The sequence below is a fragment of the Manihot esculenta genome, chromosome 10, assembly GCF_001659605.2.
Source record: "Manihot esculenta cultivar AM560-2 chromosome 10, M.esculenta_v8, whole genome shotgun sequence".
Taxonomy (NCBI): domain Eukaryota; kingdom Viridiplantae; phylum Streptophyta; class Magnoliopsida; order Malpighiales; family Euphorbiaceae; genus Manihot; species Manihot esculenta.
The window spans coordinates 17,797,049-17,820,709 of NC_035170.2; the positions used below are offsets into that span (position 1 = coordinate 17,797,049).

The 23,661-nt window shown below is 34.3% G+C and overlaps 1 protein-coding gene and 1 non-coding gene across 2 annotated transcripts; one reads left to right on the top strand and one right to left on the bottom strand.

The window, feature by feature from the left end:
* Positions 1-4,954: 4,954 nt before the first annotated feature.
* On the bottom strand, positions 4,955-6,863 carry LOC110623937 (leucine-rich repeat extensin-like protein 3). The gene has a single exon (XM_021768960.2). It carries the CDS (start codon positions 6,680-6,682, stop codon positions 5,147-5,149), a length of 1,536 nt encoding a protein of 511 aa, XP_021624652.2. The 5' UTR covers positions 6,683-6,863; the 3' UTR covers positions 4,955-5,146.
* A 9,822-nt stretch (positions 6,864-16,685) lies between these two features.
* LOC122724953 lies at positions 16,686-16,792 on the top strand. The gene has a single exon (XR_006352403.1). It is a non-coding gene; the product is annotated as a small nucleolar RNA R71 (small nucleolar RNA).
* Positions 16,793-23,661: the final 6,869 nt, after the last annotated feature.

Consider the following 23,661-nt stretch of genomic DNA (forward strand, 5'->3'; position numbering starts at 1 on the left):
AGTGGTATTTTAATTTTCAATATATAACATAATTAAATATTCCAGTTATAGTAAAAAAGCACAAAATAAAATGGTGGGGATCATTCAGAAACTCTACCACAGAAGAAGTTGTAAAAAATTGGATAATCAAGAGGGCCCAGTTCCCAACCGTTTCTTATGCCGGTAAATTAACACTGCAAGGAGAACCCTCATTTGGAGCCCAGAAAGCCCAATGTCAGGCCTTATTAATAGCAGCTAAAACTCCTGAAGAATATAAAATGATTTGTCAGCAAATGTTCAATCATCTTACTTCAGGAGAATCAGTAAAAAAAGGAAGAGATAAAGTAAACTTCCTGTAAAGAATTTTCAAAGAAATCCTCTGGCAAAAAAGAAAGAAGGCACTAAGCAGAAGAAAGAAACAGTCTAGTTCGGAAACATAGTCGACAGTCTCATCCAGCAGGTCATCCTCTAGTAAAAATCCGACATCTTCATACTGCGACAGCGATGAAGATGATTGCTATGGAGTTCTTCCATCGGTAAAAATCAAAAGTAAAACATGCAAAAAAAGAGATAAACAGAAAGCAAAAGTAAAAAAAGGAAAAGAAAGAAAAGCTGAAAAAGAAAGGCAAGAAAAAGGACACCTCATCTTTGTCCTCATCATCAGAGTCAGAGTAAAGACAGAAATAGTAAAAAAAGTGGTAGACAAACTATTCATCAACAGTAAAAAGGAGCAGCAGTGGCAGACAAACTATTCATCTACAGTAAAAAGAAGCAGACATATTACTATTTATGAATAGTAAAAGACGTGTGAAGAAACAGTAAACCCGTGAAGAAATAGTTCAGATTTTTTCTATAAAAGGGAGCCTCTCCCCTTGTGAAGGCACACATCTGGATACACTCCAATAAACTCTCTCTGTATTTTCTCTATCTCCACACTTCCTCTGTAAATCATTCCTCTTCCACTTATTTCTTTATAATTCTGTAAAAGGTTTCAAGTTTTGTATAAAGTTATTTCAGTAAAATATTTATTTTTGTTTATATAAATTGAAGACCGTGTTGACGACACCTTTCTCTTCTCCCTCCACAATCTGACTTAACTCTGGGGTCCCAGGTTAAGGTTGCAGGAACCCTAGCCTTAAAATTAACTAATAAATAGTTTTAATTTATTGTTTAAGTATGCTCTGTGGTTGCAGCTTAGTCTGATCTTCCACATTAGAAATACTGTATGTTGTAAATTATATAGGCCAATGACTCTGAGAGGCCAGAAATATAACTCTCATTAATGCCAATGACATTCTGAGGCCAAAGGTATATTTCTCATCTTATGTGTTATATTTATTTATCATTTCTCTGAATCTCTGTGTTTGCAAGTCGATCCTCGTCGTTTGTTGGTATATATATATATATATATATATACATATATGAAATTAACACAAATATGAAAATGTATATAACATACCTTCTTCAAGCTTTTCAAGTTCCTCTATATCTTCCTCAACATTTACTTGAACATTTGATGGACGAATCCAATTTTGCACACATATCAAAGCCTCAACAATTTTAGGAGTTAGGAAACTCCTAAAGGAATCTAGGACTCTTCCACCAGTATTGAATGCACTCTCTGAGGCAACTATGGAAACTGAAATTGGTAATACATCTCTAGCTATTTTTCCTAGAATAAGAAACCTTTCAGAATTTATTTTGCATCATTTCATGACATTAAAATCCTCGTTTTCCTCTTAAATTGCCTCACTTAGATATACTTTCAACTCGGTTTTTGAATCAAATCTACCAGATTCTTCCAACTTCTGCTTCTTGTAGTGATGTTTCAAAAAAAATTTAGGCTTAGGGTTTATTGAACCAGTAGTAGTGCAACTCCCACTTAATTGTTGTGAACTACTATCATTGAATTGTTGAACATCAAGTTGATACATTTTTTTGTATTCATTAAACAAATCAACCAAAGAACTCTTAACCTTATTGAACAGCTCTACACCTTCTCTTTACCATACATTTGGGAGAAAGAATACTCCATAAACTCAAATTTGTCACGAGGGTCAAGAATAATAGCAAAATAGATAATTTTATTCATTTTATCTACATCTCCCCAATACTTGTTAAATTGAACCCTCATTCTTTCCCCTATAGATTTCATATCAAGATCATTGCTATTAATCTATTGGTTTAAAATAAATGCTAAGTCACTGACCTCATTGAAGAATAAGTTTGATATGACATACCTAGAGCCCAAGATATGCAAAGTAAGTTCACAAAAATGAGCCAACATATCTGCCATCTTCCTAAGTCCAATCATAATAGTCAAGTATGCCCATTCTCTTCCATATCAATCTTAAATATGGGATCTTATGACTCGTACCTTTCAAATGCCCTTTCATATTTTTGAGCTGTATTCAACATGAAGTAAGTTGAATTCCATCTAGTTGGCACATCTAAACATAATGAAGATTTGCTTTCAATTTTTTATGAAGTACACACTCCTTAAACTTTTTCAACCTAGCTGGAGAACTCTTGATATATATTACTGCATCTTTTACTTTCACCACTGAATCATTCACATCTTTTAAGCCATCCTGGATAACTAAATTGATAATCTGTACCATAAATCTCATGTGCAAGTAAGTAGAGTTAGCAACACTAACACTCCAATTAGCAAGCTTTTTTTCAAATAAAATATGGCCACATCATTAGAACTAGTATTATCAATTGTAACAATGAACACTTTATCTAACCCCCATTCTAGCAAACAAGTCTCAATTGCCCTACCTACTACTTTACCTTTATGACTTTAAATGGGACAAAAACTAATGATTCTCTTATGCAGCTTTCAATCATTATCAATAAAGTAAGCAGTTATGCCCATGTAATTATTGGTTGCAATGGTGTCCATGTATCTGTAGTAAGACTCACTCTTTGATAATTTTTCTTAAAAAAAGACTTCAATTTTGATCTCTCCTTAACAAACAAATCATAACAATCACATGAAATTATCCAACGAGAGGGAATCCTAAACCTTGGATAAATTGCTCTCATGAATCTTTTAAAACCTTCTCCAACAAATCTAAAAAGCAATTCATTAATGATTATCATATGGACAATGGCCTCCCTAATTACATTTTCATCATACTTCCAAGTAGTAAGAGTGTCTAAATTATTCACATCATTATCACTTGCATTTTTTTGCAATGATAATTGTGCTTGTCTAGTCTCAATGGAATGTGGGTGCTTTTTGCATGAATTAAAGTGATTCCTAAGTGTAGTGGTTCCGTTTCTCTTTGGATCACAACAAAATTCCTTTTTACAATAATTATACTTGCCTTTTAATTCACCTTCATCATTGACGAATTTTGTGATGTGATCCCAAACTACAGATTTTGGCTTCATTGATTTTCTCTTTGCTTTTGATTCTGTGGTTATTTTTGTTGAAGCGTCAGTACTACTTTAATTGGAATCACTAGTACTGTTTGGGAGCATCTGATCATTTTGTGACTCCATGATTCACCTAACAAGCAACAACAACAGTTAGGTACTGAATGCGAACAATCAACATCCTAAATCCGATCAAAGATTTAATTTTAATGCAATAATTACTGATGTTGTTTGGACCACTTGGAAAGAAAATAGATAAATAAGTGCAAAAAGATGCATAGGAAAAAAAAGGTACTGAATTATAACTTGTTATTCCCAAAAGACATATTCGATTCTCTTTTTCCATTATGACACTCTAAAAGCATTAAAGTGGTAAAAAAGCAACGAGATCACATTATGGACAAGTTGAAGCAGACTGTACCATATCCTGTCTTATGGTTAAAAGTCTAGCAGTTTCTAACATTCAAGCCACAATTTTATTAATGCATAGTTGTTGTGCTTAAGCATTTTATTAGCCATAAAATAAAGAAATCCATCTGTTGATGGAGTGGAACCAATTATGAATCTCAAAAATGCAAGATTTAGATAGGGCATGATATCAATTAGGCATAGGGTTATTTATTTAGACACTTTTCTGCACCTCTTATAAATACACCAGTTAATTAGAATTTCTATATTTCTAATGGCACTAAATCCACAATAGTGCTATAAAATGCCACAACATCCTTCTATTATTTAATATAATTTGCACATTTTTATTTTTTAATTATGGTTAAACCACAACATCCTTTCCTTCATAGAATCCAAATGGCAACAACATTGTTCATAGAACCCAAATGGCAATAACATTGGAAACACAAGAAATTCAAAGAGATGAACTCTACTGGTTAATGGTCATAAAATGTATTATTAAAAGAAACAGAAGCTCACCGTTCGGCGTTCGGCATTTGCGACAGAAGATGAACGGCAGTTCGGCGGCCACACTTAGCACTCAACATAAGCACAACAGATTGACAGGGAGGGGGGAAAGAGATCAATACGAAACAATTCTATTTCTTTCGACGGCCACACACTCGTAACTTGCTGAACGACAGCCACACTCTCAACAAATCGGAAAAGACCGTCGACAGGAAAGAAGAGAGGGAAGAAGAGAGAGTGAATGGTCAATGGGGGGTTCGCTACTTCGCCGTTCATGAATCGTGAATGGGGAGGGAGGGGAAGAAAGATTGAACTAAAGTGAAGAAGGGCAGAAGGGAAAGGCTTCAATTCAAGGGCTGCGAAAGGAGTGGATGGCCTGGGGAGGAAGGGGTTGGGCTTAGGTTGTGCTGGCTGGGGTGGGTAAGGGAGGGGGAGTGGGCCTTGGACTGCTGGCTGGGTTGAGTAAGGGTTAGTATGTTTAAAAATCGATTATTCGGTTTGTTAGTTATTTAACACGTTTAAACTAAACTGAATCGAAAACCGAATAAGCTGAAAAACAAAAACTGAACCGAATTGAATGTTTCGAACTATTGAACGGAAATCGATCGGTTTAGTTCGATTTCTCAATTTGAACCGATATATGCTCTCCCCTACCCATAATGAAAAAGTATTTTGATAAGAGAGAAAGCAAGGAAGGGAAAATATTATTTAAACTAGGAAATTACATTTTCCTGCAGAATGGCATGATTAATTAATTACATTGATCCATTATTTATTGTAGAAGTCTTTATCAACTCTATATTTGTATGCATACCCACAATACCCATCAAGAAGACAAATCTTAAATGGGCCTACATGAAAACTAAAATCGCAAATTATTTTCTGGTGAAAGAGCATCATATGATCTAGGAGATGGAGCTGCAGCCATTGATTTCTGATCAAACATTGCTGCTGCATCGCGATACTTCTTACTGCAAGGAACAATGGTGAGTGACTTCTCATTAGGACATTGCCTGGGCTTGGAGAAGAATTCTCTACATTGTTCTGGTGTTCTCTGATTTGGAAGATCTAAAATGCAGTTCTTTCTAACATCAAGCCTCTTCTTCCATATCAACTTCCGGCACTCAGGTCCCACCTGAGTGAAATAGTTGCTGGATAATGTCAAGTTTTGCAGATTTGGAAGCTTGCACACCGTCTCCGGCACCGGCCCGTAAAATTCATTATTAGCCAAGTTCAGGATCTCCATCTTTGTCAAGCAGGCAAATGAGTGTGGTATTGGGCCTGTCAGTTTGTTGCAGCTCGCATCAAATAGAGTAGCATTCTTCAAGAAACCAATCTCGTACGGCAAGCATCCTGAGAACGTGTTGTTCAAGAATAGCACCTCCCGGAGATTTTTAGCTCGGCCAATGCTGCTTGGAATCTGGCCGGTGAACTTGTTGTTGGCGAAGGTGAGATATATAGCAGAAGTAGAACCAACATTATCGGGGAGCTGTTGAGTGAATTTGTTATTGTTGAGGAAGAGCACGTCCAGGTCTAGCTTGAAAACTTCGCTTGGAACTGGCCCTGAAAATTGGTTGAACCTGATGTCCAAGAAAGTTAAGTTGGTAGCAGAGAGAACTGTCATGGGGAAGCTGCCATTAAAGGCGTTGTTGCTTAAATCGAGCTCGTAAAAAAATTTGATTTTCTCAACTCCTATATCACTCGGCACAAACCCTTTGAATTTGTTGGAGTTTGCGTGAAAGATAGCTAAGTCCACCAGTTTATTAAGGAACCCTTTTATCTGAAGAAAAGGTCCGTCGAAGTTGTAACCATTGAAGTCTGCTGCTGCCACAGATTGTACGCCAGTGTCAGGCCTATAATCACATGCAAAGCCATCAAATTTGCAGACATTTTTGTCCGCTCTGTTCCATGTCTTTCTTATGCCCTTGGGATCCATCACAATTTTTTGGCTGAATTCCTGAATTGTTCGATAATCTCTTATGATATTTGGTGGTAATTTATTTGGGGGTGGTGGTGGGGGTGGAGGAGGAGGAGGTGGTGGTGGGGGTGGAGGAGGAGGAGGTGGGGGTGGGGGTGGAGGAGGAGGAGGTGGTGGTGGGGGTGGAGGAGGAGGAGGAGGAGGTGGAGGAGGGGGTGGAGGAGGAGGAGGAGGAAGGGTTGGAGGAGGAGGAGGAGGCTCTGGTGGGGGACAAACTGGTTCTGGAGGGGGTGGAGGTGGGCAATACTCCTCGGGAGAAGGAGCAGGAGTGTAGCCACCGCCGCCGCCAATGATTATCTCCAATGCTTCCCTTTGTAATCCATCCATCGGATCATGATCACCGGCGACCTCATAAATCAAACACGAATGAACAATGAAAATAAAAAGTAGAAAGAAAGGATAGCAAGAAATCCTCCCCATCTCATAGTCTCTACTATTTCTCTGCTAGTTGAGCGGAGACCTCGAAAGACTATATAACAAGAAAATGGAAAAATTATAATAGAGAACGGCCAAAGACTAGCAGAAGCAAGTCAAGACTCACGAGCAAGTAGATGATGGCCACTAGCCATTGTTGTTTTGTCTTGAGGTGAGACTGGTGTCCTCTCGCTTTCACGGCGAGACCATATAATATCCACTTATTTGCTTTATATAATTGACGTATTCTTTCTGAGAAGATATTAATTCTATGTTAAAATTTGCTTCGCAGTACTATGATTGCCAAATGAATATGACATGATTTGACAAGCAGCCAATAATATTGCAAGGTTGATTTAATAATTAAGGATTTAATATGCACTCCCTTATATATATATAATTTAAATTTTTAATTTTCTTAGAAAGGAATTCGAGATACGAAGAATTGAACTTAAATCTATTAGGAACAAGCAATAACAAAATTATAAATTTAAAAAATTTAATTCTAGTTAAAAAATAAAATATAAAAATAAAATTTATGAATAAAATTATAAAAAAATAATAAATAAAATAAATTATTAATCATTTACCAACAATTTAAAATAAAAAATATTAAATTATTTTTTCACTGTTTTTTATGCAATCAACTTTACAATAAATATTTTGTTATTTGAGTTAATGCTCAACTTTTGTTTCCATAGTTATGGAGAAAATTCAATTTATATAACTTTCATTTTTTTTTTTAACTAAATGAGCAGAAAAATTTTAATTGAATTAACTAAAAATTAAGAAATTAAAAAATTGTTTTTTTTTAATTTTGAGTTAAATAAAGAAATTAAAAACTTAGCTCAAAAATTTAGAAATTGAGTTTCTTAATTTTTTTATTTTGATTTTTAAGTTAATTGAAATTAAATAAAAAGTTTTAGCATATGTAGGTAAAAAGTTGAAGGTGAATTAAATTGAATATACTCTTTTTTTCTTTTTTTTTTTTGAAAGATTGAATATACTCAATAAATATATAAGTCAAATTTAAAATTTAGCTATTTACTATTTTGTATTGAAAAATATGAATAGCTTAAAGTACTCTTTGTTGCAATTAAGAAGATGTCAAATTAAATTATAGAATTTTACTTAAAAAAGTTCAAACTATATGATAATTTTTTTTTATAATTATCCCTATAAGTTATTACAACCAGAAGTGAAATGGAATTGAATATTCAAAAGATTAAAAAGCTTCTAACAAAGAAGAACCTTGTATTCTGATATGGATAAAAACGATGAAAAGATTATGGGGACATGAAGAAGCTTGAGAATTAGAGGCTGCATGCAATTGCAATTTGATTTCTCATAAGAAAGAACAACAATTTTTCGACAAATTGGGACAATCTAATAATGACAATAATAATTGAGGTTGAGGGGGACCAAGCTCTTTACTTTAGTGTCGGTTGCCATTTGCCAACGACACCATGACCCACAGCAACAATTTTAATTTGTTCAATCACTATTTATATTGAAAATAGTGTAGAAAGCCTTTGTTTTTTAATGTTAATTTAAAGTTACATTAAGCTAAATTTCGACTAGTTCTAAAATTAAAAGTCTCGAATTTAAATCTAAATCCAAGCGAATTATACATATAAAAAATCATTGAGCCCACTATGCCTCTTGCTAGTCTAACTTCACATGCAAAATATTCACCTTGGACGACCAGACAATGCATATTCGCCAATTTAATGCAACTTTTCTTTGTTTGAATTGATAAGCCCCAAAGAAATTTGTTTTATATGTTTTTAAATTTATGAATTATACTATATCTTTTAGAAGATTTATATGGACGGTATACCAACTAAAGGTTATAATAATAAAGTAGATAAATTTTATTTTGTAATATAAAACTCTTTTTCACTTATAATAACAGATTTTTATATTATTTTGTTGACATATTACTTATTAAATTTTATATATATATATATATATATATAAAATATTTAATTAATTTTTTTATTTTTAAAAAATAATCAAATAATTTGTTTTAATTTTTGTTTAGAATATTAAAAAATTAGTTATATATATGTATAATTTAACAAGTAACCTATCAATAAAATAATATAAAAATCTGAAATAAAATGAAATTTTATGTTATTTAAATAAAAGTTAAAGGAATTTTATATTATAAATAAAATTTATATAGTTTACCATTATACTATCTAAATTGATGCATCGTTTATGTAAATTACCCATTTTTTCTCTATTAATTTGCTCTGAATCCTTTATATTTTAAAGATAGTCGGGAGATACTGTAGTTGGTTTTTTTGCATCCTTGTAAAAGGAGTGGGAGAAACTTCAAATCGAGAATCTTTCATCTATTTTTCATATTAAAGACTCAAAAAATGTGGATTTAAAAAATTTTAATTTTCTAACTTGAGTGGAATATTTTTCAATTGAATAATTGATTATATTTTTATATATGTATAAAATAGACTCTAATTACTGTGTTATTTATAAATTGTGTAAGATTTGTATTGAGATTGAAATGGAGAACAGTACAGATAGAAGCATTGTATGAGATTTTATTTGCTTTTAATCCATACAAGAATAAAGGCTTTTGTCCATTGCAGTCTATGGAGGGATTGAGGATATGAAATTAAATGAAGCATATTACTTATATTTTGAGGGGAATGAGAAATATAAACTAATATAATTATTATCTCCAGTTAGAAATATGATATCTCTTATATATAATTAGATAATTATTACGCTAAACTCTAAGTATCACTCTACTTCTATATTTCGAGTTTATATTAGGTTTTTGAATATGATTTTATTTTAATAAAGTGAATCACTTAAAAATTAATATTTAAATTAAATTAAATATTTTTAAATTAGAAAAGTGCTCATGAAATTAATGATTTCATTAAAGATAATAAATGATAGATGATTGTGGATATAATTTTATATTGAAAAATAAAATACATTAATTTTTTTTTAATTATTTATAAATGATTATCACAATATACATGTATTTAGCCAATTAATATTAGCACTGGACTAAAATTGTGTAAAGAATAGTCAATTACCCACCATGTGCAAACGCTGCTTTCAATTAATGATGTGACACAACCCGTCTTGGTAAGGAGGTCCATCGCCATATTGCAAGACAAATTTTTAATGTTTAGTGGACCATTATAAGGCAACAAGCTCCAAAGCTCAAGCAAGCTATACAAATATTTGTTCAACATTAATTACATCTCAAATTTATAATGACATCGAGACAAACATAAAAACACCAAGGCATGCCAAAACTTATAATTTTATTAGAGGAGACGTGTTGAGAGACTAGTACTTAAGCTAACTTTTGAAGACAAGTTCAATATCTCTCATAAAAGGGCTAATTGTATTATTTGGACTTGTAACTTAGTTGGTTTTATTTATTTTAACTTCAACTTATTTTATAGGCTGTTTATATTAACCCCATTGTTAAAAGCAATGGTCTTGTTGGGGAACATTTTTAATTTTTTCTTTTATTGTCTTAATGTTATGTAATAGTCCAAACATACCCCTATTTAGAAATTAGGTCATCTTATTCTCTACACTATAAATAGAATGAGATGGAGGGCTACATAAGAACTTTTAAATCTTTGATTAACAAATTTCTAGATTTGGACTTCTTCAAGTGTGGTGTTAATTCCTTCTTGCTTACTTAAAAAAATTGATTTGCAACAAGTACTTGCAACGTGAATTGATTTCTAATTTCTTTGGGATTAGGTCTCAATTATATATAATTGAAGTTTAATGAACCAATAGAATTAGAGGGTTTCAAGAACTCAGATTTCTTAGAATTTCTGTATCATAATCTCTTTGAACAAGATGTGACATTCACTTTACAGATTTATGGTCAAAATTTTTAAAGAAATGTTAGATTAAGATTGCTTCCCAATAGGATCTAATGATTCCTAACATTATCAACATTTACTCTCTCCCTTGTATAGTTGAAATGTTTGATATACATTTAGATAGAGCAGGAGTTGAAGGTATAGAGACTCGAACCTAAGTTTCTCATGTGAGTAAAATACATCTTTAGCATTAAATTAAGTCAAGCTAAATTATATATAAATACATACATTGCTGTTAAAACTTTTAATGTGAAAAATAACATGAAAAAATAAAAATCAGAAACAAGAAAAAATGAGTTTATTTTTAATATAAGCGGAAATTAAAAATAATATATTTCTAATGTAGTATGTTTTTAATCTGTTTCTGAATAAGAAAAGAAAATTCTTGTAAAGATTTTTCTTAGAAATATCTCTTTCTGATTGTAACTTATCAAAATGTGAAAAATAAATTTAATTTTTATTTATTTTATATCATTTTAAAAAAAAATTTGAATGAAATAATAAATTATGAACAAAAAATAAAATTACTTCACAGATACTATCGAAATGTATTTGCTAATATTATTTCAAAAATAACTATAATAAAATTATCTTTATTATATTATAATAAAACTAATGAATAAATTACTAATTAAGATAAAATATTGGAAAATATATTATACTAAAAATATTAAAAAACAAATGTTATAATAAAATCAAAATGAAAGTCAGATTCATAATAAAAGGAAAATAAAATAATAATAAAGAAAGGAATGGAAATGAAATTAAGGAAGAAATTAGAAGAAAGAGAGGAATAAGAGAAAAATGAAAGGAAAAATATGGATAAAAAAAGAGAAAAAGGAAATAGGATAAGAGATAAAGATGAATGGAAATTGTTCAAAACTAACCAAAGTGAAAGAAAACTGATTCTTGCATTATGATCTTGAGAATAAGAGAGAGAAGTATTTATATGTACACGAAAGACAATCATAAACACGTGACTAGGGCTTAATAGAAAGCAAACAAATAAAACGATAAAGTAAAGTAACAACATGTCATTGTACTTAGATATACAATAGAGTAAACAAAATAATGGAAACGAGGTCGTATTATAATCTTTACATCCCCTCAAGTTGGATTTGGGAGAAATATCAAGTGCAACTTAGATAAAAAAATGTTGATACAAATCGGCAAATAAAGACTTTACAAAAATGTCAGCCAACTGAAGTGAAGAGTAGACAAGGGAGGGTAAAATGAACCCTTTTTATAGTTGATCTTGAACAATATGGCAATCAATCTCAATATGTTTCCTCTCATAGAAGACAAGATTTGTAGCAATGGATAAAGTAGCTTTATTGTCACATTTAAGAGCAACAGGCAATTGAAGAAAAACTTGAAATCTTTAAGTAAATATGAAATTCAAAGTAATTCACAAACAACAAAAGTCATAGCTCGATATTTAGCCTTTGTTGAAGATTTGGAAACAATAGGTTGTTTCTTTATTTTTCAGGAAATTAAGACTCCTCCCAAAAATATACAGAAACCAGTAAGAGATTTTTTAGAAAAAGAACAGGATGTTGATACGCGGTTGTCGAAGCCGTCAAAAATAAACCTATTAAACAATCAACAATTAACTTGTAGATAGTGGCAATAGGGTCGAACCACAGGGATTTGACACTACGAATTTTCCTATTGATGACTAAGGCAAGTAATAACAAGTAATTAAAAGAGGGGGGTTTGATTTGATGAATTAAAACTAAATAGCAAAAGAAAGCAATAAATTAAAGATGAGTAAATCAATAAGAGAAAAGCTTCTAGTTGAAGTATGGATATATTTCAGATTGTTTAGAATTGATCATTGATTCTTTAATACTCCTATTTATCTCAATAAATTAGTTTAGGATGTGGAAGACGCTTCTCACAATCCAAATTCCTCCTTAGTTCTAGTTTGATTAGGAAACGTTCGCTAATCAAACACTAGTTAACAAGTTGCCAAGGAACGTCCTTGGGGCCTTTGGCATCGAACAACTGTTAACTGCATTAAGATTTAGAGAAACCTAATTCTAACCTTGCCAACCGCGTGGTCAAGTTTAGATCATGCAACTTGATTAAATTTGTGTTCAAATAATATAAGCAATTACGGACTTAAATTATTCAAACAATTGTTACTCAAGCAATTAAAAGCAATAGGCCTAAATTGATTCTAAAAGCAAAGCAACAATTATAGAAAGATCAAATTGCATAAATATTGAAAATAACTAGAAGTTTAACAATGGAGATTTAAATCTCCCAATTCATCACAAATCTGAATTTTCCAACTTCAACTAGAAAATAATGAATTTAGCCACTCATGGTGACTAAAATACACAAAAATAAAGAAGAAAAGAAAAAGAAAGTTTCTGCTGTGTTGCTGGAGAATTTCCGAGGATGGCAGATGCTGAAAGATGATGATAGGATGCTGGTTTGGATGTTGCCCTTATATAGCTGGAGAATCCCAATTCCAATTTGATTAGGGTTTTGGAATCTCAATTTGATTTAGTCTTCTTTGTAGTCTTTGATTCCTCTTTGGATTTTGTATTTGATTGAGAATGGAACTCTCTAAGTGAAGGGCGTGGCTCTTGGGACTGATCTTGTGGTGTTTGAAGTGGACTTGGACTTCTTTTCTTTGAATTTGGATTTTCTGCTCTTTTCCCGCCTCTGCTGTCAACTTCTGCTGTCAAGGTGACTTGGGCAGTTTCTGCGAGTGACTTGGGCAAGTCACTTGCTCAATCTGCCCCAATCGCTCTCTGGGATTCAGTCCAGTTTTTGCCTCTGACTCTGCGAATGACTTGGCCAGTTCCTGCGAGTGATTTGGGCAAATCACTTTGACCCAATCACTTTTCCAGCTTTTTCTTCACTTTTTCTCCAACTTTTCAATTTCTTCCTTTTTTGTAAAAACATAACAAAAACACAAATTAAGCTAGAAAAATGTGTAAATAAATAGTAAGAGATATGATAAAAATGTGGCTAAATTATGCTTGATCAAATACCCCCACACCTAGCTTTTTGCTTGTCCTCAAGCAACAAACAACTTAGTCAATCAAGCCCCTTTTTCTTTTGATCCTAAGTACCACTTAATCAGCCCCCCTAGACTCCTAATTTGAAACACTACAGTGTAGGATGCATGTACTAAGGTTACCCCCCTTCTTTCCTTGTTTCCTATCACACACCATGGCCAAGGGAAAGTTTTTTATTTGATCATGCTTATTCTTTTATATTAGGTTTAATGCAATCCCTTAAGAGTGACTTGCCCTATTTTAAGCATTTTTAATTATCAGCACTTTTTTTTTTTTTTTATTTAACTTTGCCTGAAAAAATCACCAACCTTTTTACGCGATGGTGCATATGGGTGATACACCCCCGGTTACTCAGTTGGTCACTTGTCCAAGTGGCTACTAGCTCTGTTCATAATCTTAGGCCATCGGAACTTTATTTTTGATGCCTGAAAAAGTCACCAACCTTTTTACGCGACGGTGCACATGGGTAATACACCTCCGGTTACTCAGTTGGTCACTTCTCCAAGTGGCTTTTAGGCACAGTTCATAGTCTTAGATCATAGGAACAGGTTGTGCTTTCTGATTTGCTGAGTTTTTCTTTTTCTTTTTCCTTTTTATATCAATTTGGGCAAATCAACTCAAAGAGAATTACACTAACTTTTATTGCATGTATTTTATTTTCCTTTCCTATTGGCCACAGCAGTTTCAAGAACTCAATTCAAGAAAAAGAACTTCCTAAGTAAGGGCTACACACTGTGCATGGTTCAATTTAGGTTTAAAGGGTTGGATAATTTAATGGGGTCATGAGGTAAGGAACTCTTTTGGCTTAGTCATCTATGCTGAGTAGAGCAATAGGCTAAAAAAAACAAAATTCTGTGTGTGTGTGCATATGTGTGGAAGAAAAAATTTTCTGGTGTGTGAAAGAGGTAAGACTAATGCAAAAAGAAACAAAAAGAATGTAAAAGAAAACTAAACATGGTGAGGACTGTGCAAGTGAAGACTGTGCAAAATGTTCTCCAAACACCCCCCCACACCTATTGCAAACATTGTCCCCAATGTGTGAACATATATACATATAAATTAAGAAGGAAAGGGAAAGGGACTTCCTGGCCTGGGGTGATTTGGGCAAATTGCCTCAGTGATTTGGGCAAATCACCCAGCCAAATCACTGTCTTTGCTGTTCTGTGGGCAGGAAGTGATTCACATCTGCTGGTTCTTCTGCTGGGGCAGGATGCTGTCTGATTAGCTGTCTTCATCCTGAACACACGCTCATGGCCAATGCAAAACATATAAAGAGAAAAATAAGAGAGAAAGGGACTCCCTAGGGTGGTGATTTGGCCAAATCAGTGGCCAAATCAGCTGTGATGGTGGTCTGCAGGTATGAAGTGTTGAACCAGCAGCTGCAGCATGCCTTCCATGTGTATGGTTCGGGCCTCCATTCTGTCAAGGCGAGATTCTGCAGATTGATCAGCTGCTGGAGGTTCTGCTGATTTGGGCAAATCACTTGGCCAAATCACCTCTGCTGTAGTTAAGTTCTGCTGATTTTCCCATTGATTTGCGCAAATCACCTCTGCTGGGTTGCCTCCCAGTAGCGCCCTAGTTTAAAGTCGCGGGCTGGACTTTTCTGATTTGATCAAGGCTCAAGTAATAGGGGGAGGGAAAAGGATTCCCACAGAATTAAGTAAGAAGTGTAGCACACCTTTCATTTTGGTTATAATCCATCCTATTTCTTTCATGTACTCATGAAATAGCATGATTAATTTCTCCTCTTTCAAGTGAGGTGTGCCTCTAGCCCCTATGTTTGAAATTTTGAGGTGATTGGGCAGCACTTTGAACTCCAATTCATATTTCTCCATAAAAGGTAGCTGCAATCTGGTACTGAACTTGGGCAAATCGAATTCTGCTTGCACTGATGATTTGGGCAAATCAAAATCTGTCTGCATTGTTGATCTGATTTCTACCTGTTCAAGTGATTTGGGCAAATCAGATTCTATCTGTACAAGTGATTTGGGCAAATCACCTTTGGAACAGTCTGTGCAGCATGCTGTCTCTTCCGTTTCTTTCAAATTTTTCCTATTTTCCTCATCTTCCTGGCTGGTGTCCCTTGGTATTTGTTTGACAACATCAAGCAAAGGTATGTTGATCTCCACTTTGTGAAAGGTTGCAAGTATTTCTTTCTTTTCTTTTTCTTTTTGTGATCTTGCAAATCTCTTGGGAAAGGGAGGAGGTACCTTGAATTTGTCTGCTGGTTGCTGTTTCTGCCCTTGACTGGGTTCTGCCTGATCTAGTGATTTGGGCAAATCGTTTGGTGATTTGGGCAAATCACTTTCTGTCAAGTCTGTCTGCTCACTGATTTGGGCAGATTGTCTGGGTGATTTGGGCAAATCACTGCCCTGATCACTTTCTGGCAGATTTTCTTCCATGGCTTGTTTCTTCAATTTCTCAACTTTGCTATCTTGCAGCTCTTTTCCACTCCTCAATGTGATGGCACTAACATTTTGTCTTGGATTTATCTCAGTTTGGGAGGGTAGCTTCCCTTGAGACTCCAATTTGCTCATTGAAAAGGCCATTTGACTCACTTGTCTCTCAAGACTTTGCACAGTATTTGCTAAATTCTGCACAATCTCTTCAAGAGGTGCATTGGGATTCTGAGGTGCAGTTTGAGCTTGGTTCCTTTGCTGGTAGCTTGGATATTGATTGGCCCTTGCATAACTTCTTTGCCCATTAAATCCTCCTACTTGTTGGTCCTCTTCTTGAAGGGAGGGACATAGGTCAGTAGGGTGGCTCAAGTTTGCACATATTCCACATGGTTTGGGCTGCTGAATCTGCTGGATTTGTTGGGCTTGACCCACAACAAGGCTATGGACAACATTGGTGAGATCAGAAATTTGGGATGCTAAAGTGGATGTACTCACCTCATTCACCCTTCTTGGTGGCTGTTCTTGGTCTCCAAATTGCTGTGAGGCTGCTGCCATGGTGGAAATTAAATCCCTTATGGCTTGAGGTGACTTGTCTTCAATTGATCCTCCACATGCTGCGTCTATGAACTTTCTTTCTGAAGGTAGCAAACCTCCATAGAAGTATTCAATGAGTGACTTATCAGAGATGTCATGTTGAGGGCAGCTTATGCACAATCGATTGAATCTTTCCCAATATTCATATAGCTCTTCATAATCCTTTTGCTTGATGCAACTAATCTCTCTTCTGATGCCAATAGCTTTTGAGGTTGGGAAGTATTTTCTCAAGAAGACTCTCACCATCCCATCCCATGAAGTGATGGATCCAGGTGGTAAATAGAACAACCATTCTTTGGCAAAATCATCAAGAGAAAAGGGAAAAGCTCTTAATTTAACATGCTCTTCGGAAATACCTTGAGGCCGCATTGTTGAGCACACAATGTGAAGTTCTTTGAGGTGCTTGTGTGGATCCTCATTTTTAAGACCTCTGAATTTTGGAAGAAGATGAATTAATCCGGTTTTGAGCTCAAAAGGGGCTGCCAAAGGTGGGTAAGTGATGCACCATAGTGCTTGATCATCCAAGGGTGTTGCTAGTTCACAAAGAGTTCTTTCTTGTGCCATTGGAGCTCTTGCCTCAACATTTTTAGCTTCAAATTCAGCAAGGACAGCAGCTGGTTCAAGAGCAGTAGCTGCTGCATTTTCTGCCTCTTCGGGTGCTGTTATGACTGTCTTTATAGCAGCTGGTTCAGTTGCTGTTTTAGGGGCTGGTTCTGGGATTTTGTTGGCAAAAATTTCTGGTTTTTGGGCTGGTTTTGGTGCAATTTTAGGGGCTGGTTCTGAGTGCAGCAGCTTGTGCAGCAATAGATTCAAAAAGTGCAGCATGTACAGCAGTTTCAACAATTGGTTTAGCAACTTTATTCAGCAAATGCAGCAGCAGGTTCCTCAGTAACTTGTGCAGCAGATTGAATGGTGGACACCAGATTTGTTGCCGATGCTGATGTAGATGGTTTTGAGGCTTGGTTCCTCAAGTTTGCTTGCTTTCTCAAGCTCTTGGCAGTATGTTCAATTTCTAAATCGTAAAGAAGAGCTTCTTTACGATCAGCCCTGGTCATAAAAGGAAAATACGTTAGTTAGATCAAATCCCCGGCAACGGCGCCAATTTTTGATACGCGGTTGTCGAAGCCGTCAAAAATAAACCTATTAAACAATCAACAATTAACTTGTAGATAGTGGCAATAGGGTCGAACCACAGGGATTTGACACTACGAATTTTCCTATTGATGACTAAGGCAAGTAATAACAAGTAATTAAAAGAGGGGGGTTTGATTTGATGAATTAAAACTAAATAGCAAAAGAAAGCAATAAATTAAAGATGAGTAAATCAATAAGAGAAAAGCTTCTAGTTGAAGTATGGATATATTTCAGATTGTTTAGAATTGATCATTGATTCTTTAATACTCCTATTTATCTCAATAAATTAGTTTAGGATGTGGAAGACGCTTCTCACAATCCAAATTCCTCCTTAGTTCTAGTTTGATTAGGAAACGTTCGCTAATCAAACACTAGTTAACAAGTTGCCAAGGAACGTCCTTGGGGCCTTTGGCATCGAACAACTGTTAACTGCATTAAGATTTAGAGAAACCTAATTCTAACCTTGCCAACCGCGTGGTCAAGTTTAGATCATGCAACTTGATTAAATTTGTGTTCAAATAATATAAGCAATTACGGACTTAAATTATTCAAACAATTGTTACTCAAGCAATTAAAAGCAATAGGCCTAAATTGATTCTAAAAGCAAAGCAACAATTATAGAAAGATCAAATTGCATAAATATTGAAAATAACTAGAAGTTTAACAATGGAGATTTAAATCTCCCAATTCATCACAAATCTGAATTTTCCAACTTCAACTAGAAAATAATGAATTTAGCCACTCATGGTGACTAAAATACACAAAAATAAAGAAGAAAAGAAAAAGAAAGTTTCTGCTGTGTTGCTGGAGAATTTCCGAGGATGGCAGATGCTGAAAGATGATGATAGGATGCTGGTTTGGATGTTGCCCTTATATAGCTGGAGAATCCCAATTCCAATTTGATTAGGGTTTTGGAATCTCAATTTGATTTAGTCTTCTTTGTAGTCTTTGATTCCTCTTTGGATTTTGTATTTGATTGAGAATGGAACTCTCTAAGTGAAGGGCGTGGCTCTTGGGACTGATCTTGTGGTGTTTGAAGTGGACTTGGACTTCTTTTCTTTGAATTTGGATTTTCTGCTCTTTTCCCGCCTCTGCTGTCAACTTCTGCTGTCAAGGTGACTTGGGCAGTTTCTGCGAGTGACTTGGGCAAGTCACTTGCTCAATCTGCCCCAATCGCTCTCTGGGATTCAGTCCAGTTTTTGCCTCTGACTCTGCGAATGACTTGGCCAGTTCCTGCGAGTGATTTGGGCAAATCACTTTGACCCAATCACTTTTCCAGCTTTTTCTTCACTTTTTCTCCAACTTTTCAATTTCTTCCTTTTTTGTAAAAACATAACAAAAACACAAATTAAGCTAGAAAAATGTGTAAATAAATAGTAAGAGATATGATAAAAATGTGGCTAAATTATGCTTGATCAGATGTCTAATTAGAAATCACAAAAAAATAAAAAGTTTAAGATCATTATATGCAAGAAAGAATAGACCCTAACTAGGTCTACCTTTCAGGTATTTGAGAATATGTAAGGCAATAGCCATATGAGGCTGTCTAGAATTGGCCATAAACTTACTAAGATGCTGAACTACATGGCGAATATTAGGTCTAGTTATATTAAAATATAGAAACCTCTCAATGAGTCTCCTATAGACATCAGGATAAGGGAGCAGATCTTCAGAGTCAGAAGTAAGATGTAGGCCCTCAGACAACTGAGACTTGGCAGGTTTCTAGTTAGACAAACTAGTATCAATAATAATATCCAAAACAAGTTTCTTTTGACTGAGAATAGTTCCATGGTCAAATATAGCAATTTCAAGATCAAGAAAGTATTTCAAGTGACTTAGATATGTAATAGTAAATTTAGAATTAAGAGCATGCTTAACAGAGTCTATCGTAAAGACAGAAGTGCCAGTGACAATGATGTCATCAAATAGATCAATAAAACCAAGAAATATTGAGAAGAGTGTTTAGTGAATAAGCAGTAATCATTTTGAGATTGCTTAAAGCTCAATTGCTTTAAGAAAAGAGGTAAACTCAAATGCCATTGCCTGGAGGTTTGTTTAAGCCTATAAACAGATCTTTTTAGAAGACAAACTTGCCTAGGTTGTGCTTTAGAATATTCTTGAGGAGGTACCATGTATATCTCCTCAATTATATGCCCATGTAAAAAGGCATTATTAATATCTAATTGAAAACCAAGCTAGGCTTTAGCAGTGACCAAAGCTATAACAATTCTAATCGTAGTGAGTTTGGCTATAGAGGAAAATCTATCTTTATAATCCAAGCCTTCAATTTAATTATACCCCTTGGCTACAAGACGAGTCTTATATGTATCTACCTCCCCTGTGGTCTTACATTTCACCTTGTAAACCCACTTACACCTAATGACCTTTTTGCCTTTGGACAAGGTGGTTAAAATTCAGGTTTCATTGATTTTCAATGCCTCCAACTCTTGTTGGATGGCATCAATCCAGTGAGCATCTGTTGATGCTTGAAGGTAAGTAGAGGGTTTATGGACTATGGAAACATTAAACAGATAAGAGTAGTGAGAGGGAGAAAGGGTGAGAGAAGAGGAAACAACAGAATTATTAGTGATGATTGTACTAACAAAGTTAGTAAGCTAAACAGGTTTGCTCACAAACCTAGTAGACCTTCTAAGAGGAATACATTGGGATATTAGAGAAGGGTGTTCAGCAGGTAATGGGAAATCTAGAACAGTGGAGGTTAAATCATCAAAATGATCTGAAACATTGGAGGTTGAATCATCAAGATGGAGAGAAACATGAGGGGTATCAAAAGGCAAATCAGGGACAAGATCGCCAATGGAATAGAAGAAGAGTTATTTTCCTTAAAAGGAAAAATTTCTTCTTTAAAGACAACATGCCTACTAATCATGACATTGCCATTTTGCAAATTATAGAGACTTTATCCCTTATACTTTCCTGGGTAACCCAATAGAGTACATTTTAAAACCCTTCACTAAATTTATCCTTATGGGATGTGTTAGTTACATAAGCAAGGCAACCAATTACTCTTAGATGTGTATTAGTGGGTGAAGTGCTATACAACATCTCATAAGGATTGACCCATCCCTAGTGTTGCATAGGCATTCTATTTATAAGTTACAGCATGGACACACTCTGCCTAAAAATATTTCGAAAAACTAGCTTGAAATCTTATGGCTCTAATTGTCTCTAATAAATACCTATATTTTCTCTCTACAATACCATTTTGCTGTAGTGTATAAAGACAAGATCTTTGATGAATTATGCCAAAAGAGGTTACTAGTTTAGTATACTTATCACTCAAGAATTCAATTTCATTGTCTGTTCTAATAGTTTTGACCTGAGTGCCAAACTGTGTGTTCACCATTTTAAAGAAGTGTTTTAGAACAACAGAGCATTGAGTTTTATCTTTAATCATGAAGGTCCAGGTGGCTCTTGTGTAATCATCTATAATGGTGACAAAGTATTTCTCTCCTAAAGGAGATTCTATTCTATAAGGACCCCATATATCAATATGAAGAAGTTTAAAAGCAGTCAAAGATTTAGATTTACTATGGTTAAAAGATAATTTTATTTGTTTAGCTAGAGGATAAATCAAATAGTGAAATTATACTGCATTTTCTTGCCCATTAATGTGTTTCAGTTAACCCTAAAATGCATGTCCTAGTCTAGAATGTAACGAATTCTCATTCAAAAGTTATAAACTAGAACAAATCATACTCTTTTTATTTAGATTTGAAGGGATTTCAGAGAGTGTGGTATTTACAAAGATATGTCCAATGTCATTCAGGACACTAGATATTATACTAGCAGAGAAACTTGACCTGTGAAGTTTCTGTAGCCCTGCCAATATTTTTCTTACTGTAATGACTTCCTTAGTCTATTGGTCCTAGAACAGATAGTAACTAAAATAGAAGATAAGTTTCATATTTGTGTTTCTAAGCAATTTACTTACTAATAGTAAATTGTAATGAAAGCTTGGCACAAATAAAGTATCATGTAAAGACAATTTAGGATGCAGAGACACAAAACTGGATTGAAAAACTTTAATAAAAGATTTATTTGGTATGTATACTGTGACATTATATGTCAAAAGAGTAAAAGAATAAAACATAGACATAGAAGGACACATATGATCAGTATCTCCTGTATCAATTTTCCATATATTATTCATAGAAATTTCAGTGCAAGAATTATTGAAAGTGTGAAATTTACCAAAAAAGGAAGCAAAAATTTGACTTGAAATGTTTTCAATTTCTTGTATTGAATTATTTCCAGTATCAACACTAGCACTACACTTTCCCTTAACCATCCTGTGTATCTCATGTTGAAGATAATTCAACATGCTATTGATTGGAATGAGGTTTGAGCCTTATTGAAAAGAACTAAAGATTCATTTATAGTAGGCACAACTCTTAAGACTTGCCTTTGAGACTCGAATTTCAAAACCATAGAGTAGGCCTTGTTCATAGAAGGTAATGGAAGATGCATAAGAACCCTATCTTTAATAGGATCAAAAGAGTCATTCAGACCAATGAGAAATTGCATCAATTTATTCCTGTTGTGAATTTCATTTATTTTCTCAATCATTGCATGGATACATGGAGGCAAGATCTCAATAGATCCTAGCTCTTGCCAAAAGACCTTCAGTTTGGTGAAGTAAACCAAAACTGATATATTTTCTTGTGATATGGAATTAATCTTACTCTGTAACTGGTAGATTAAGAGGCTATTACTCTTATCATACCTCTTAGCTAGCTCAAGCCACAGATCACTCACAGATGGAGTAAAAGTGAAAGCCTCCACTAACTCCTTCGAGATTGAATTTAAGATCCATGATGTGATCATATAGTCACATCATTTCCATTTTGCAAACGTATCTGAATTCTCCTTTAGAATTGAGATCGTGCCATCTATAAACCCTAATTTTTGTTTAGCACCGAGCACTATTCGAATCACTCTACTCTAGGATTTGAAGGTGGTGCCAACAAGACATGCAGTAGCTAAAATCATACATGATGGTCTGAATTTTGTAGAGAGAAAGGATCTCCAGCATTCTGGTCCCGTCGCTCCTCCCTTATAGCAACCGTTTGATTTTCACAGGATGTGTCTCCATTCCAATCATCCATATTCAGATAATCCTCGCGATGAAAAAAAGGAAGAAAGCAAACAAGATATGAGAAAGAAACGGTATAGATCAAGAAATTTCATCTAACACACTATGATACAATATACAAAACTAACCAAGAGAAAGAAAATTGATTATTGCATTATAATCTTGAGAACAAGAGAAAGAGAAGTATTTATATGTATAAGAAAGGCAACCCTAAACACATGACTAGGGCTTAATAGAAAGCAAACAAATAAAATGACAAAGTAAAGTAACAAAACGTCATTGTACAAAGATACATAAATAGAACAAACAAAATAATGGACACGATATCATATTATAGTCTTTATAGAAATAGGTGAATCCATGAGAAATAAAAAGAAATATGAATAAAAAAAGAGATAAAAGGAAATCAAATAAAGATTAACAAAACAAAATAGAATTAGTGAAATGAGAGGGGAAAAGTGTTGGAAAAATTATTGATTGATAAAAAATTAAATATTGCAACTAAAAAATAAAATAGGCACAATTTTAACATGGTTTGGTTAAATAACAATCTATATCCATAAATAACAATAAAATGTCTTTTCCATTGTAACGACCCGAAAACCGGACCGCTACCGGCGCTAGGATCCAGATCGACTTAAGGTCGCCGGGACCCGTAGCAAGCCTAACATACATCCTGTACATCTAGTAAAATCCCATACATGATCATACATTTACATAAAAACTTTAAACTTTCACATATACCAAGCTTGACCTGTGCATGCACCAGACTGTAAACATAAAACCCCTTACTGGAGCCCTCATCAAATGCTCCAGT